At 48.2% G+C, this 13,168-nt stretch overlaps 1 protein-coding gene across 3 annotated transcripts; it reads left to right on the plus strand.

Annotated features, from left to right (window-relative positions):
- The first annotated feature begins 1,674 nt into the window (after positions 1–1,674).
- LOC130211563 (zinc finger protein 84-like) lies at positions 1,675–13,167 on the plus strand. 3 transcript variants are annotated; one of them, XM_056442502.1, is made up of 4 exons: positions 1,675–2,152; positions 6,707–6,880; positions 9,876–12,693; positions 12,801–13,167. In XM_056442502.1, the coding sequence occupies exons 1-3, from the start codon at positions 2,089–2,091 to the stop codon at positions 12,647–12,649; spliced, it is 3,012 nt and encodes a 1,003-aa protein (XP_056298477.1). In that variant the 5' UTR covers positions 1,675–2,088; the 3' UTR covers positions 12,650–12,693; positions 12,801–13,167. The 3 variants fall into 3 exon arrangements, with proteins under 3 accessions (XP_056298477.1, XP_056298394.1, XP_056298554.1); XM_056442419.1 differs by having other exon boundaries at positions 9,876–13,167; XM_056442579.1 differs by having other exon boundaries at positions 6,731–6,880; positions 9,876–13,167.
- The last annotated feature ends 1 nt before the right edge of the window (position 13,168 follows it).

The following is a 13,168-nucleotide window of genomic DNA, read 5'->3' on the forward strand; positions in this document are numbered from 1 at the left end:
TCAAACTTTGCTTTCGTCAAAGAATGCTCCTTTTGCAGCAATGACAGCATTGCAGACCTTTGTCATTCTAGCTGTTAGTTTGTTGAGGTAATCTGTTGAAATGTCACCCCATGCTTCCTGAAGCACCTCCACCAGTTGGATTGGCTTGATGGGCACTTCTTGAGGACCATACGGTCAAGCTGCTCCCACAACAGCTCAATGGTTGAGATCTGGTGACTGGCCACTCCATTACAGACAGCAAGCTGCCTGCTTCTTCCCTCAAGAGTTCTTCACAATGTGGAGGTGTGCTTTGGGTCATTGTCCTGTTGGAGGAGGACATTGGCTCCAATCAAGCGCTGCCCACAGGGTATGGCATGGCGTTGCCAAATGGAGTGATAGCCTTCCTTATTTAAAATCCCTTTTACCTGGTACCTCCCACTTTCCCAGCACCAAAGCAGCCCCAGACCATCACATGACCTCCACCATGCTTGACTGATGGTGTCAGGCACTCTTCCAGCATCTTTTCACCTGTTCTGCGTCTCACAAATGTTCTTCTGTGTGATCCAAACACCTCAAACTTGGATTCATCTGTCCAGAACACCTTTTCCCAATCTTCCTCTGTCCAATGCCTGTGTTCTTTTGCCCATACCAATCTTTTCTTTTGATTGGCCAGTCTCAGATATGGCTTTTTCTTTGCCACTCTGCCTAGAAGGCCAGCATCCCGAGTCGCCTCTTCACTGTCGGCGTTGACCCTGGCGTTTTCCGGGTACCATTTAAAGAAGCTGCCAGTTGAGGACCTGTGAGGCGTCTATTTCTCAAACTAGAGACTCTAATGTACTTGTCTTCTTGCTGAGTTGTGCACCGGGGCCTCCCACTTCTCTTTCTGCTCTGGTTAGAGCCCGTTTGTGCTGTTCTCTGAAGGGAGTAGTACACACCGCTGGAGGACATTTTCAGTTTCTTTGCAATTTCTCGCATGGAATAGCCTTCATTTCTAAGAACAAGAATAGACTGGCGAGTTTCACATGAAACTTCTTTTTTTCTGGCCATTTTGAAAGTCTTATCGAACCCACAAATGTGATGCTCCAGATAATCAACTAGCTCAAAGGAAGGCCAGTTTTAAAGCTTCTCTCATCAGCAAAACAGTTTTCAGCTGTGCTAACATAATTGCACAAGGGTTTTCTAATCAGATATTAGTTTTCTAAGGCGATTAGCAAACACAATGTACCATTAGAACACTGGAGTGATAGTTGATGGAAATGGGCCTCTATACACCTATGGAGATATTTCATTAGAAACCAGACGTTTCCACCTAGAATAGTCATTTACCACATTAACAATGTAGAGAGGGTATTTATGATTAATTTAATGTTATCTTCATTGAAAAAAACTGCTTTTCTTTCAAAAATAAGGACATTTCTAAGTGATCCCAAACTTTTGAACGGTAGTGTATATATATATATATAAGGAATATATTATATTAATTACATTATTAACTATTAACCAAAGTTATTCCATAAATGTCGTGCAGTAAAACAATAACAGTAACATTAAGATCAAACTTCAATGAATTAATCCAGAAGGAAATTATTATGCAAGAGTTTCAAGAAAGAAGAATTTATAAAAGAATACAATCAAAACTTGAATATGAATTATACAATAAGATATAAACAAGGGTAAAAGAAGTACTACTGACACCGTTGTAAATCAAGGTAAGGTAAATACAATTAATATTAATCAATTAAAGTAGAACAACTAAGTTACAACAACTAAGATCAAATACAAGGGTAATAATATAAGCAAGTAAGAAGTGATAATGTGGTTATTGTTGTTGGTGTCAACAAGTCTAAACTAGCATTATATGCACGTAAATATACTTGGTTCCAGTCCAGTGCCGATCTCCTTTTATTGTGAAGGCCAGAGGAGCGGAAGTAGTGAGAGTGTTTCCGGGTCGCACAGTTAGCAGGTCAGCTAAGTGGAAATAAAGACGCAAACACGGTGTTGTTGTCTTTAGTCTTCTTGGACTCCATCTGTACAACATGTCCACAGTCCAGGGTGGTCCACCGAGGTCCAAACGGCGGCTCGCGGATCTCTGATTGGACGTTTGGAGACATGAAAAGGAGCAAAGTGCTGGATGTGGTTTTAAAGGCCGATATGGAGCTGTGGAGAGAAGCAGGTTGGTTTTCTTTCTGCTGCTAAGCTAACCAAGCTCCATCTGTTGGTAGCTAACACTAGCTCCAGCTGTTAGTAGCTAATGCTAGCTCCATCTGTTAGTAGCTAACGCTAGCTCCAGCTGTTAGTAGCTAACGCTAGCTCCATCTGTTAGTACCTAACGCTAGCTCCATCTGTTGGTAGCTAACGCTAGCTCCATCTGTTAGTACCTAACACTAGCTCCATCTGTTGGTAGCTAACACTAGCTCCAGCTGTTAGTAGCTAACGCTAGCTCCATCTGTTAGTACCTAACACTAGCTCCAGCTGTTAGTAGCTAACGCTAGCTCCATCTGTTGGTAGCTAACGCTAGCTCCATCTGTTGGTAGCTAACGCTAGCTCCATCTGTTAGTACCTAACACTAGCTCCATCTGTTGGTAGCTAACGCTAGCTCCAGCTGTTAGTACCTAACACTAGCTCCAGCTGTTAGTAGCTAACACTAGCTCCAGCTGTTAGTAGCTAACGCTAGCTCCATCTGTTAGTACCTAACACTAGCTCCAGCTGTTAGTAGCTAACGCTAGCTCCATCTGTTAGTAGTTAACACTAGCTCCATCTGTTAGTACCTAACGCTAGCTCCATCTGTTAGTACCTAACGCTAGCTCCATCTGTTAGTAGCTAACACTAGCTCCATCTGTTGGTAGCTAACACTAGCTCCATCTGTTAGTACCTAATGCTAGCTCCATCTGTTAGTAGCTAACACTAGCTCCATCTGTTAGTACCTAATGCTAGCTCCATCTGTTAGTACCTAACACTAGCTCCATCTGTTGGTAGCTAACACTAGCTCCAGCTGTTAGTACCTAACACTAGCTCCAGCTGTTGGTAGCTAACGCTAGCTCCATCTGTTAGTACCTAACACTAGCTCCATCTGTTGGTAGCTAACGCTAGCTCCATCTGTTAGTACCTAACGCTAGCTCCAGCTGTTAGTAGCTAACACTAGCTCCATCTGTTAGTACCTAACGCTAGCTCCAGCTGTTAGTAGCTAACGCTAGCTCCAGCTGTTGGTAGCTAACACTAGCTCCATCTGTTAGTACCTAACGCTAGCTCCAGCTGTTAGTAGCTAACGCTAGCTCCAGCTGTTAGTAGCTAACGCTAGCTCCAGCTGTTAGTAGCTAACGCTAGCTTCAGCTGTTCGTACCTAACACTAGCTCCATCTGTTAGTACCTAACGCTAGCTCCAGCTGTTAGTAGCTAACGCTAGCTCCAGCTGTTGGTAGCTAACACTAGCTCCATCTGTTAGTACCTAACGCTAGCTCCAGCTGTTCGTACCTAACGCTAGCTCCAGCTGTTGGTAGCTAACACTAGCTCCATCTGTTAGTACCTAACGCTAGCTCCAGCTGTTGGTAGCTAACGCTAGCTCCATCTGTTAGTACCTAACGCTAGCTCCAGCTGTTGGTAGCTAACGCTAGCTCCATCTGTTAGTACCTAACGCTAGCTCCAGCTGTTCGTACCTAACGTTAGCTCCAGCTGTTAGTATCTAACACAGGGGTGTCAAACTCATTTTCACCGAGGGCCACATCCGCCTCATGGCTGCCCTCAAAGGGCCGGTTGTCACTAACACGGTATAATTCTAACTACTTCAGAACATATTGTTAAATAACTGTCTTTGCATTTGTTTATTGTTCATTTAGGTGTACTTATATAAATGTATAACTATATATGCAAATGTATGTAATATTATAAAATAAATCTATTTAATTTCATTATATTTATTTTAACCCACATTACTGTATCAAAGATCAAACAAACATTATTACATTAACTTTGTTAAAAGCTTTGTCACAGTTGAGACAGGTGGTTCTCCACTGGTCTGGGGCAGTGGTTCTCCACTGGTCTGGGTAGTGGTTCTCTACTGGTCTGGGTAGTGGTTCTCCACTGGTCTGGCTTTGGGACGCACTATCACCCCTGAATGACAAGCTATGACCTAAATCGAGGGACATTTTTAACTTCTCAAATGTATTTAATGAAAAGATGGTGCAGTTTGAACCTGAGAGTTCAGAATATCACAGTATGCACAACAAAACTATTTAGTAATATTCCCTTTTACAGTCAATTATGAACCAACAAGTGAATCTTAAGGACACAAGGTAATACAACATACATTACTACTCAGTAACTTCAGACTTTAAAACATGTCTAAACAGTGCTTTCATGCATAAACATGAAATAAAAAAGTCTGGTTTTAAAAAGCCTCAAAAGATGTAATTCATGTCTCACTCACTGAACCTATGGCACATAAAGCTGCTCTACAAGTCAGAGTCTTGAGGAGCAGCTTTTATACACAAACTATAAATAAATTAAACAAGGGTAATTAAAAAAGATTCACATATTCAACATTAACTTTTCTTCTGACTATATTATAAATACTGAAAAACATGAAGCAGCACTCACTTCAACCTTAGTGACCACTGACATAGACCTGATGGAGGAATTCATAATAGGGAACTGGGAATGTTTGTTAATACAAAGTCAATGTGGTCACACACGCACGCACGCACGCGTCTGGATGTCCGCCGGCGCGTGAATGATAGCACGCGAAAAATGCGCCTCATTCGGGCTGATTTTTAAACTCGGCGGTAAAAGTAGGTGAGACTGTTGAAATGCTCCGCGTGACATCACTGACGTCATACCATTGAATCAGAACCTACGGATAATATTGATCGTCTGGAAGCAGCCGTCATCCAGACGCAGCTCCTGGAGAAGCTGCGTGCGACTACGGATAATATAATATGTAATATTATATAATAATATTATTAACCCAGACTCGAGGGCTTGATGGTCCGACGTGTGTGGGACTTTCTCAACAGAACAAAGAGTGTGTATTTGTTCTGTGGTGGACGGTGGTAACGATCTGTTATGCCACGATAAGCCACGCCGGCGCTTCTAGCGCGAGTGAAGAAAACGTGACAAACAGTCCGGCGAGTGACTCACGCGAGTACATTTAGTAAAGCAACGCAAGGGTTCGCCTCTCCTCTGGCGTGAACGCAGCATCAAGGAGAGTGAAGAGACCGCAGTCCGCTGCAAAAAAAATGACCTTCAAAATAAAAGCACAAGATTTTTTTCTCCCTTTTTTAAGAAAAGGCATCATATTTATTTCATGCCGTCGCGGGCCACATAAAATGACATGGCGGGCCACATTTGGCCCGCGGGCCTTGAGTTTGACACGTATGATCTAACACTAGCTCCATCTGTTGGTAGCTAAAGCTAGCTCCATCTGTTAGTACCTAACGCTAGCTCCATCTGTTAGTACCTAACGCTAGCTCCATCTGTTAGTACCTAACGCTAGCTCCATCTGTTGGTAGCTAACGCTAGCTCCAGCTGTTCGTAGCTAACGCTAGCTCCATCTGTTGGTAGCTAACGCTAGCTCCAGCTGTTCGTAGCTAACGCTAGCTCCAGCTGTTGGTAGCTAACGCTAGCTCCATCTGTTAGTACCTAACGCTAGCTCCATCTGTTAGTACCTAACGCTAGCTCCAGCTGTTGGTAGCTAACGCTAGCTCCAGCTGTTAGTACCTAACACTAGCTCCATCTGTTAGTAGCTAAGGCTAGCTCCAGCTGTTGGTAGCTAACACTAGCTCCATCTGTTAGTACCTAACGCTAGCTCCAGCTGTTAGTAGCTAACGCTAGCTCCAGCTGTTAGTAGCTAACGCTAGCTCCAGCTGTTCGTACCTAACGCTAGCTCCATCTGTTAGTACCTAACGCTAGCTCCATCTGTTAGTACCTAACGCTAGCTCCAGCTGTTAGTACCTAACGCTAGCTCCAGCTGTTAGTAGCTAACGCTAGCTCCAGCTGTTAGTAGCTAACGCTAGCTCCAGCTGTTGGTAGCTAACGCTAGCTCCATCTGTTAGTACCTAACGCTAGCTCCAGCTGTTAGTAGCTAACGCTAGCTCCAGCTGTTCGTACCTAACGCTAGCTCCAGCTGTTGGTAGCTAACGCTAGCTCCATCTGTTAGTACCTAACGCTAGCTCCAGCTGTTGGTAGCTAACGCTAGCTCCAGCTGTTCGTAGCTAACGCTAGCTCCATCTGTTAGTACCTAACGCTAGCTCCAGCTGTTGGTAGCTAACGCTAGCTCCAGCTGTTAGTACCTAACACTAGCTCCATCTGTTAGTAGCTAAGGCTAGCTCCAGCTGTTTGTAGCTAACGCTAGCTCCAGCTGTTGGTAGTTAATGCTAGCTCCAGCTGTTAGCAGCTAACACTAGCTCCAGCTGTTTGTAGCTAACGCTAGCTCCAGCTGTTGGTAGCTAACGCTAGCTCCAGCTGTTAGTACCTAACGCTAGCTCCAGCTGTTAGCAGCTAACACTAGCTCCAGCTGTTTGTAGCTGACACTAGCTCCAGCTGTTGGTAGCTAACACTAGCTCCAGCTGTTTGTAGCTAACGCTAGCTCCAGCTGTTAGTACCTAACGCTAGCTCCAACTTCTACTGCACTCAATTGACTCTAAAATAATAAGTCATCTGCGGTCGAAGTATTCATGTAATTGATTCAAGTAAAATAATCACGACTACAGGACAATACTCAAACCAACCACCAGGAGGTCACTGCTCCTCCGTTACAGGTGCTCCTTCCGGCCGGGTCCAGTCGGCCCTGAAGGGAATGCAGCCAGAGGAGGGCCACGTTGGAGCCGGTGCACCGGTGGTCTGCCGGCGACCCCCCAGGGAGGCAAGACCTCCACCACACCTGTCTGATTCTGCTGACCCACAGCCAGGTGAGTCCACACCTGCATCTTCAGAGCCGATCCACCGCTCCCCTTTAGGACTGAACGGGTTCCTATTTGATCAGATAATCAAATAGTATTGTTTACTTCAAATTATATGGATTTATTTAATCACTGGAATAATATGCAGTTAAAATAATCATAGTAGTCATCCTCCTCCTTGTGGACTCATCCAACATGGTAGTGGTCCTCCTCCTTGTGGACTCATCCAACATGGTCGTGGTCCTCCTCCTTGTGGACTCATCCAACATGGTAGTGGTCCTCCTCCTTGTGGACTCATCCAACATGGTCGTGGTCCTCCTCCTTGTGGACTCATCCAACATGGTCGTGATCCTCCTCCTTGTGGACTCATCCAACATGGTAGTGGTCCTCCTCCTTGTGGACTCATCCAACATGGTAGTGGTCCTCCTCCTTGTGGACTCATCCAACATGGTCGTGGTCCTCCTCCTTGTGGACTCATCCAACATGGTAGTGGTCCTCCTCCTTGTGGACTCATCCAACATGGTCGTGGTCCTCCTCCTTGTGGACTCATTCAACATGGTCGTGGTCCTCCTCCTTGTGGACTCATCCAACATGGTCGTGGTCCTCCTCCTTGTGGACTCATCCAACATGGAGGTGGTCCTCCTCCTTGTGGACTCATCCAACATGGTAGTGGTCCTCCTCCTTGTGGACTCATCCAACATGGTAGTGGTCCTCCTCCTTGTGGACTCATCCAACATGGTCGTGGTCCTCCTCCTTGTGGACTCATCCAACATGGTAGTGGTCCTCCTCCTTGTGGACTCATCCAACATGGTCGTGGTCCTCCTCCTTGTGGACTCATCCAACATGGTCGTGGTCCTCCTCCTTGTGGACTCATCCAACATGGTCGTGGTCCTCCTCCTTGTGGACTCATCCAACATGGTCGTGGTCCTCCTCCTTGTGGACTCATCCAACATGGTAGTGGTCCTCCTCCTTGTGGACTCATCCAACATGGTAGTGGTCCTCCTCCTTGTGGACTCATCCAACATGGTAGTGGTCCTCCTCCTTGTGGACTCATCCAACATGGTCGTGGTCCTCCTCCTTGTGGACTCATCCAACATGGTCGTGGTCCTCCTCCTTGTGGACTCATCCAACATGGTCGTGGTCCTCCTCCTTGTGGACTCATCCAACATGGTAGTGGTCCTCCTCCTTGTGGACTCATCCAACATGGTCGTGGTCCTCCTCCTTGTGGACTCATCCAACATGGTAGTGGTCCTCCTCCTTGTGGACTCATCCAACATGGTAGTGGTCCTCCTCCTTGTGGACTCATCCAACATGGTCGTGATCCTCCTCCTTGTGGACTCATCCAACATGGTAGTGGTCCTCCTCCTTGTGGACTCATCCAACATGGTCGTGGTCCTCCTCCTTGTGGACTCATCCAACATGGTAGTGGTCCTCCTCCTTGTGGACTCATCCAACATGGTCGTGGTCCTCCTCCTTGTGGACTCATCCAACATGGTAGTGGTCCTCCTCCTTGTGGACTCATCCAACATGGTCGTGGTCCTCCTCCTTGTGGACTCATCCAACATGGTCGTGGTCTTCCTCCTTGTGGACTCATCCAACATGGTCGTGGTCTTCCTCCTTGTGGACTCATCCAACATGGTCGTGGTCCTCCTCCTTGTGGACTCATCCAACATGGTAGTGGTCCTCCTCCTTGTGGACTCATCCAACATGGTCGTGGTCCTCCTCCTTGTGGACTCATCCAACATGGAGGTGGTCCTCCTCCTTGTGGACTCATCCAACATGGTCGTGGTCCTCCTCCTTGTGGACTCATCCAACATGGTCGTGATCCTCCTCCTTGTGGACTCATCCAACATGGTAGTGGTCCTCCTCCTTGTGGACTCATCCAACATGGTCGTGGTCCTCCTCCTTGTGGACTCATCCAACATGGTAGTGGTCCTCCTTGTGGACTCATCCAACATGGTCGTGGTCCTCCTCCTTGTGGACTCATCCAACATGGTCGTGGTCCTCCTCCTTGTGGACTCATCCAACATGGTCGTGGTCCTCCTCCTTGTGGACTCATCCAACATGGTAGTGGTCCTCCTCCTTGTGGACTCATCCAACATGGTCGTGGTCCTCCTCCTTGTGGACTCATCCAACATGGTAGTGGTCCTCCTCCTTGTGGACTCATCCAACATGGTCGTGGTCCTCCTCCTTGTGGACTCATCCAACATGGTAGTGGTCCTCCTCCTTGTGGACTCATCCAACATGGTCGTGGTCCTCCTCCTTGTGGACTCATCCAACGTGGTCCTCCTCCTTGTGGACTCATCCAACATGGTAGTGGTCCTCCTCCTTGTGGACTCGTGAGCCCACTGAGTCCTGATTGCTGGTCATTCCACTAACGGCCGACAGGAGCTGCAGCTACTTATCTTCAACTCGGGAGCATAAACGAGTCTTTAAGAGCTTTAGTGTCAGTAAAGACTCTCGTAAGAAGATACGAGGATAAACACCCTGGAGTCCAGAGAATGAAGACCTAGGAGTCCAGACTCAGAGGATGAGGTCCTAGGAGTCCAGACTCAGAGGATGAGGTCCTAGGGTCTTGGGGCGGCTGAGTGTGAACTGCTCTGAGGACGTGTTTACCTGCCGGACTCGAGCGTTCATCTCCTCGTCGATACTCTCAGCCGGTCTTCGGTCGTCTTTCGGTCGCCTCGCGGTTCCCCCTCGTCTTTATGAGGCTCACTTGCCTCCCGCCTTCGTTCCCAAGCAGCCAAACGCTTTCCAGAGTGACTGCAGCACGACGGCTCTTGAGGTCTACTCTTCCTCTCCTGGCCGTGTCCTCTTCCTCCTCCTCTGCCTTACTCAACCAGTGCCATGAGGAACTCCTTCATTTCCTTTAGATGTATAACACTTCCTGATGTAAATATACTTTATTCTCTCACAAAAACATTCATGAGTCTCTAAAACAGACGGAAACTTTCTCCTGAGGAAAAGTTCTGAAGTTTATTTTAACGACGTCTGTTTGTCTCAGTTTTACCTTCAGATGTACGAAGAGTGATCGTTGGTGAAGAAGCACAGACGGACTGGAGCTCCAGTCTGGACCAGGAGGACCCAGACCCCCCACACATTAAAGAGGACCAGGAGGACCCAGACCCCCCACACATTAAAGAGGACCAGGAGGACCCAGAGCCCCCACACATTAAGGAGGACCAGGAGGACCCAGAGCCCCCCCACATTAAAGAGGACCAGGAGGACCCAGAGCCCCCACACATTAAGGAGGACCAGGAGGACCCAGACCTCCCACACATTAAAGAGGACCAGGAGGACCCAGAGCCCCCACACATTAAAGAGGACCAGGAGGACCCAGACCCCCCACACATTAAAGAGGACCAGGAGGACCCAGAGCCCCCACACATTAAAGAGGACCCAGAGCCCCCACACATTAAAGAGGACCAGGAGGACCCAGACCCCCCACACATTAAAGAGGACCCAGAGCCTCCACACATTAAAGAGGACCCAGACCCCCCACACATTAAGGAGGACCAGGAGGACCCAGACCCCCCACACATTAAAGAGGACCAGGAGGACCCAGACCCCCCACACATTAAGGAGGACCCAGACCCCCCACACATTAAAGAGGAACAGGAAGACCTCTGGACCAATCAGGAGGGAGCGCAGCTTGAAGGTCTGGAGGAGGCTGGTATCAGGTTCTCATTCTCTCCTGTGAAGAGTGAAGATAATGAAGAGGAAGCTCAGTCCTCTCATCTTCATCAAAGACTAACTGAACACATGGAAACAGAAGCTGATGGAGAGGACTATGGAGGACCAGAACCAGACAGGAAGTCAGGACCAGAACCAGATCCTGGGGAGACTGGAGACTCTTCTGGACCTGAGACTGGTCCCAGAGAACCTCCGTCAGGGTTAAACAAAGATTCAAGATGTAAAGATGGAGAGAAACCGTTGAGCTGCTCTGAGTGTGGGAAAAGATTCAGCACCAAGGGAACCCTGAAGGATCACATGAGAACCCACACAGGGGAGAAACCATTTCTTTGCACAGTTTGTGGGGAAAGATTTTCCCGAAAGGGTCACCTGACCCAACACATGCCGGTCCACACGGGAGAGAAACCGTTCAGCTGCAGCATGTGTCTCAAAAGGTTTTCCTGGTGTTCACAGATTACAAGACATGTATGTGTCGGCCACCGGTCCTCACAGCCTGAGGAGAACCGGGAGGAAGAACCTCCAGCCGGCAGCGCAATGGACCCAGAGCCCCCACACATGGAAACAGAAGCTGATGGAGAGGACTGCGGAGGACCAGAACCAGACAGGGAGTCAGGACCAGACTGGAACCCAGATCCAGCCCGACATCCAGAACCAGATAAAGAGACTGAACCGTATTCTGAGGCTGAGGACAGTGTTGACGTGGAGTTCTGGAAAGAGACCAGGAAACATCAGTCAGGGTTTACTTACCAGAGGAGTAAAAAGCTCTCTGCGGATGATGGACTTCATCGCAGCAGGAAGCCATTCAGCTGCTCTGGTGACAAGACAGGAAGTGAACCCAAGACTGAGGACGGAGTGGATGGGGGTCTCCCTCCATCAGGTCCAGAGCCTCTGGACAGTGAGGTCTCAGCCACAGATACAGGACTTAACACGGACATGAGGCCTTTCAGCTCCTCTGAGTGTCAGGAAAGAGCTGAAGAGCGTCTCACGCTGCTGACACGCGGGGGCCCACCCACAGGGGAGAAACCGCTCCGCTGCTCTCTTTGTAGGGAAATATTCAACAAGCAGGAAAGCTTACGTTGTCACATGACACAGCACTCGGGGGAGAAACCGTTCCGCTGCTCAGTGTGCCGCTCAGACTGCGGGGACAGCGAGTCTCTAGTTCAACACATGAGGATCCACACAATGCAAATGAGGTTTAATTGCACAATTTGTGGTGAAGAGTTTGCGTGGAGGAGACATCTCACGAAACATCTGGAAGTCCACACAAAGAAGAAACTCTACACCTGTAGAGATTGTGACCAACGATTCACCTGGTACAACACACTCAGAAACCACCGATGTGTCGGTCCTCAGGCCGCTCAGATTCACCAGAGACGAACTGGACACATGGAAACTGAAGGTGATGAGGAGGACTGTGGAGGACCAGAACCAGACAGGAACTCAGATCTGGATTCTGTTGACAGTACCGGAGACTCTTCTGGACCTGAGACTGATACCAGTGATGACTGGAAGGCGACCAGAGAACCTCCCTCAGGGTTAAACTCTCTGAACAATGGGGAAGTGTCCAGTGAGAAACCATTCAGCTGCGCTGAGTGCGGGAAAAGGTTTAGCCACAAAGGAAATCTGAATAGACATTCAAGAACTCACACGGGAGAGAAACCGTTCAGCTGCTCTGAGTGCGGGAAAGCGTTCAACGTTCGGTCTGCGCTGAAGGTCCACATGAGATGTCACACGGGAGAGAAACCATTCAGCTGCTCCGTGTGTAAGAAAGCTTTCACTCAGAGAGGAAGTCTACAGACTCACATGGGAACTCACACAGGAGAGAAACCGTTCAGCTGCTCCGAGTGTGGGAAAAGATTTCTGACCAAAGCTCAACTGAAGAATCACACGATGAGTCACAGCGGACAGAAACGGTTCCTCTGCACGGCGTGCGGCCAACGCTTCACCTGGAACGACCAGCGGAGGAGGCACCGCTGTGGGGGCCAGCCGGAGGAGGAGAGCAGGGAGGGGGAGGGGCAGGAGGAGCAGGAACAGGAGGAGGAGGGGGGGAGGAGCAGGAGGAGCCTCCAGCAGCAGCTCAGCTGAATACAGCAACAGATCTCGTGATAAAGATATAACTATATAAAGATGTAACTATACAAATTTAACTATATAAAGATGTAACGATGTAACTATATAAAGATGTAACTATACAGATGTAACTATATAAAGATGTTCATGCGTCTTTTCCTTTGAGTCCTTTATTACAGGACCGGAACGATAACGAGTCATCGCACACGGTTCTCCAGGTTCTGCTCGTGAACCTTCACAGAAGCCCACGAGAAGAACCGCTGTGTTCCCGGAGGGCGATGTGAGCTCTTCCTCCCTTGGGGATCATACCAACCTCTTCCTCAGAGCCCCGTGCCGACGCCTGATCGCTGCTGCTCGGCCCAGATGAGCCCGTCAGGAGCCTTCCTCAGAGGTCAGAGGTCACGTTCCTTCAGGGTGTTAATGGCGGTTTCAACGTCTTCATGGAGACAGTCGATGTCTCTGTTCTACGTATTTAATGAGCCCGAGACTTTCTGTAATTTTGTGCATATTACAAATAAAGAACTTAGTTTCTTG

The sequence above is a fragment of the Pseudoliparis swirei genome, chromosome 1, assembly GCF_029220125.1.
Source record: "Pseudoliparis swirei isolate HS2019 ecotype Mariana Trench chromosome 1, NWPU_hadal_v1, whole genome shotgun sequence".
Taxonomy (NCBI): domain Eukaryota; kingdom Metazoa; phylum Chordata; class Actinopteri; order Perciformes; family Liparidae; genus Pseudoliparis; species Pseudoliparis swirei.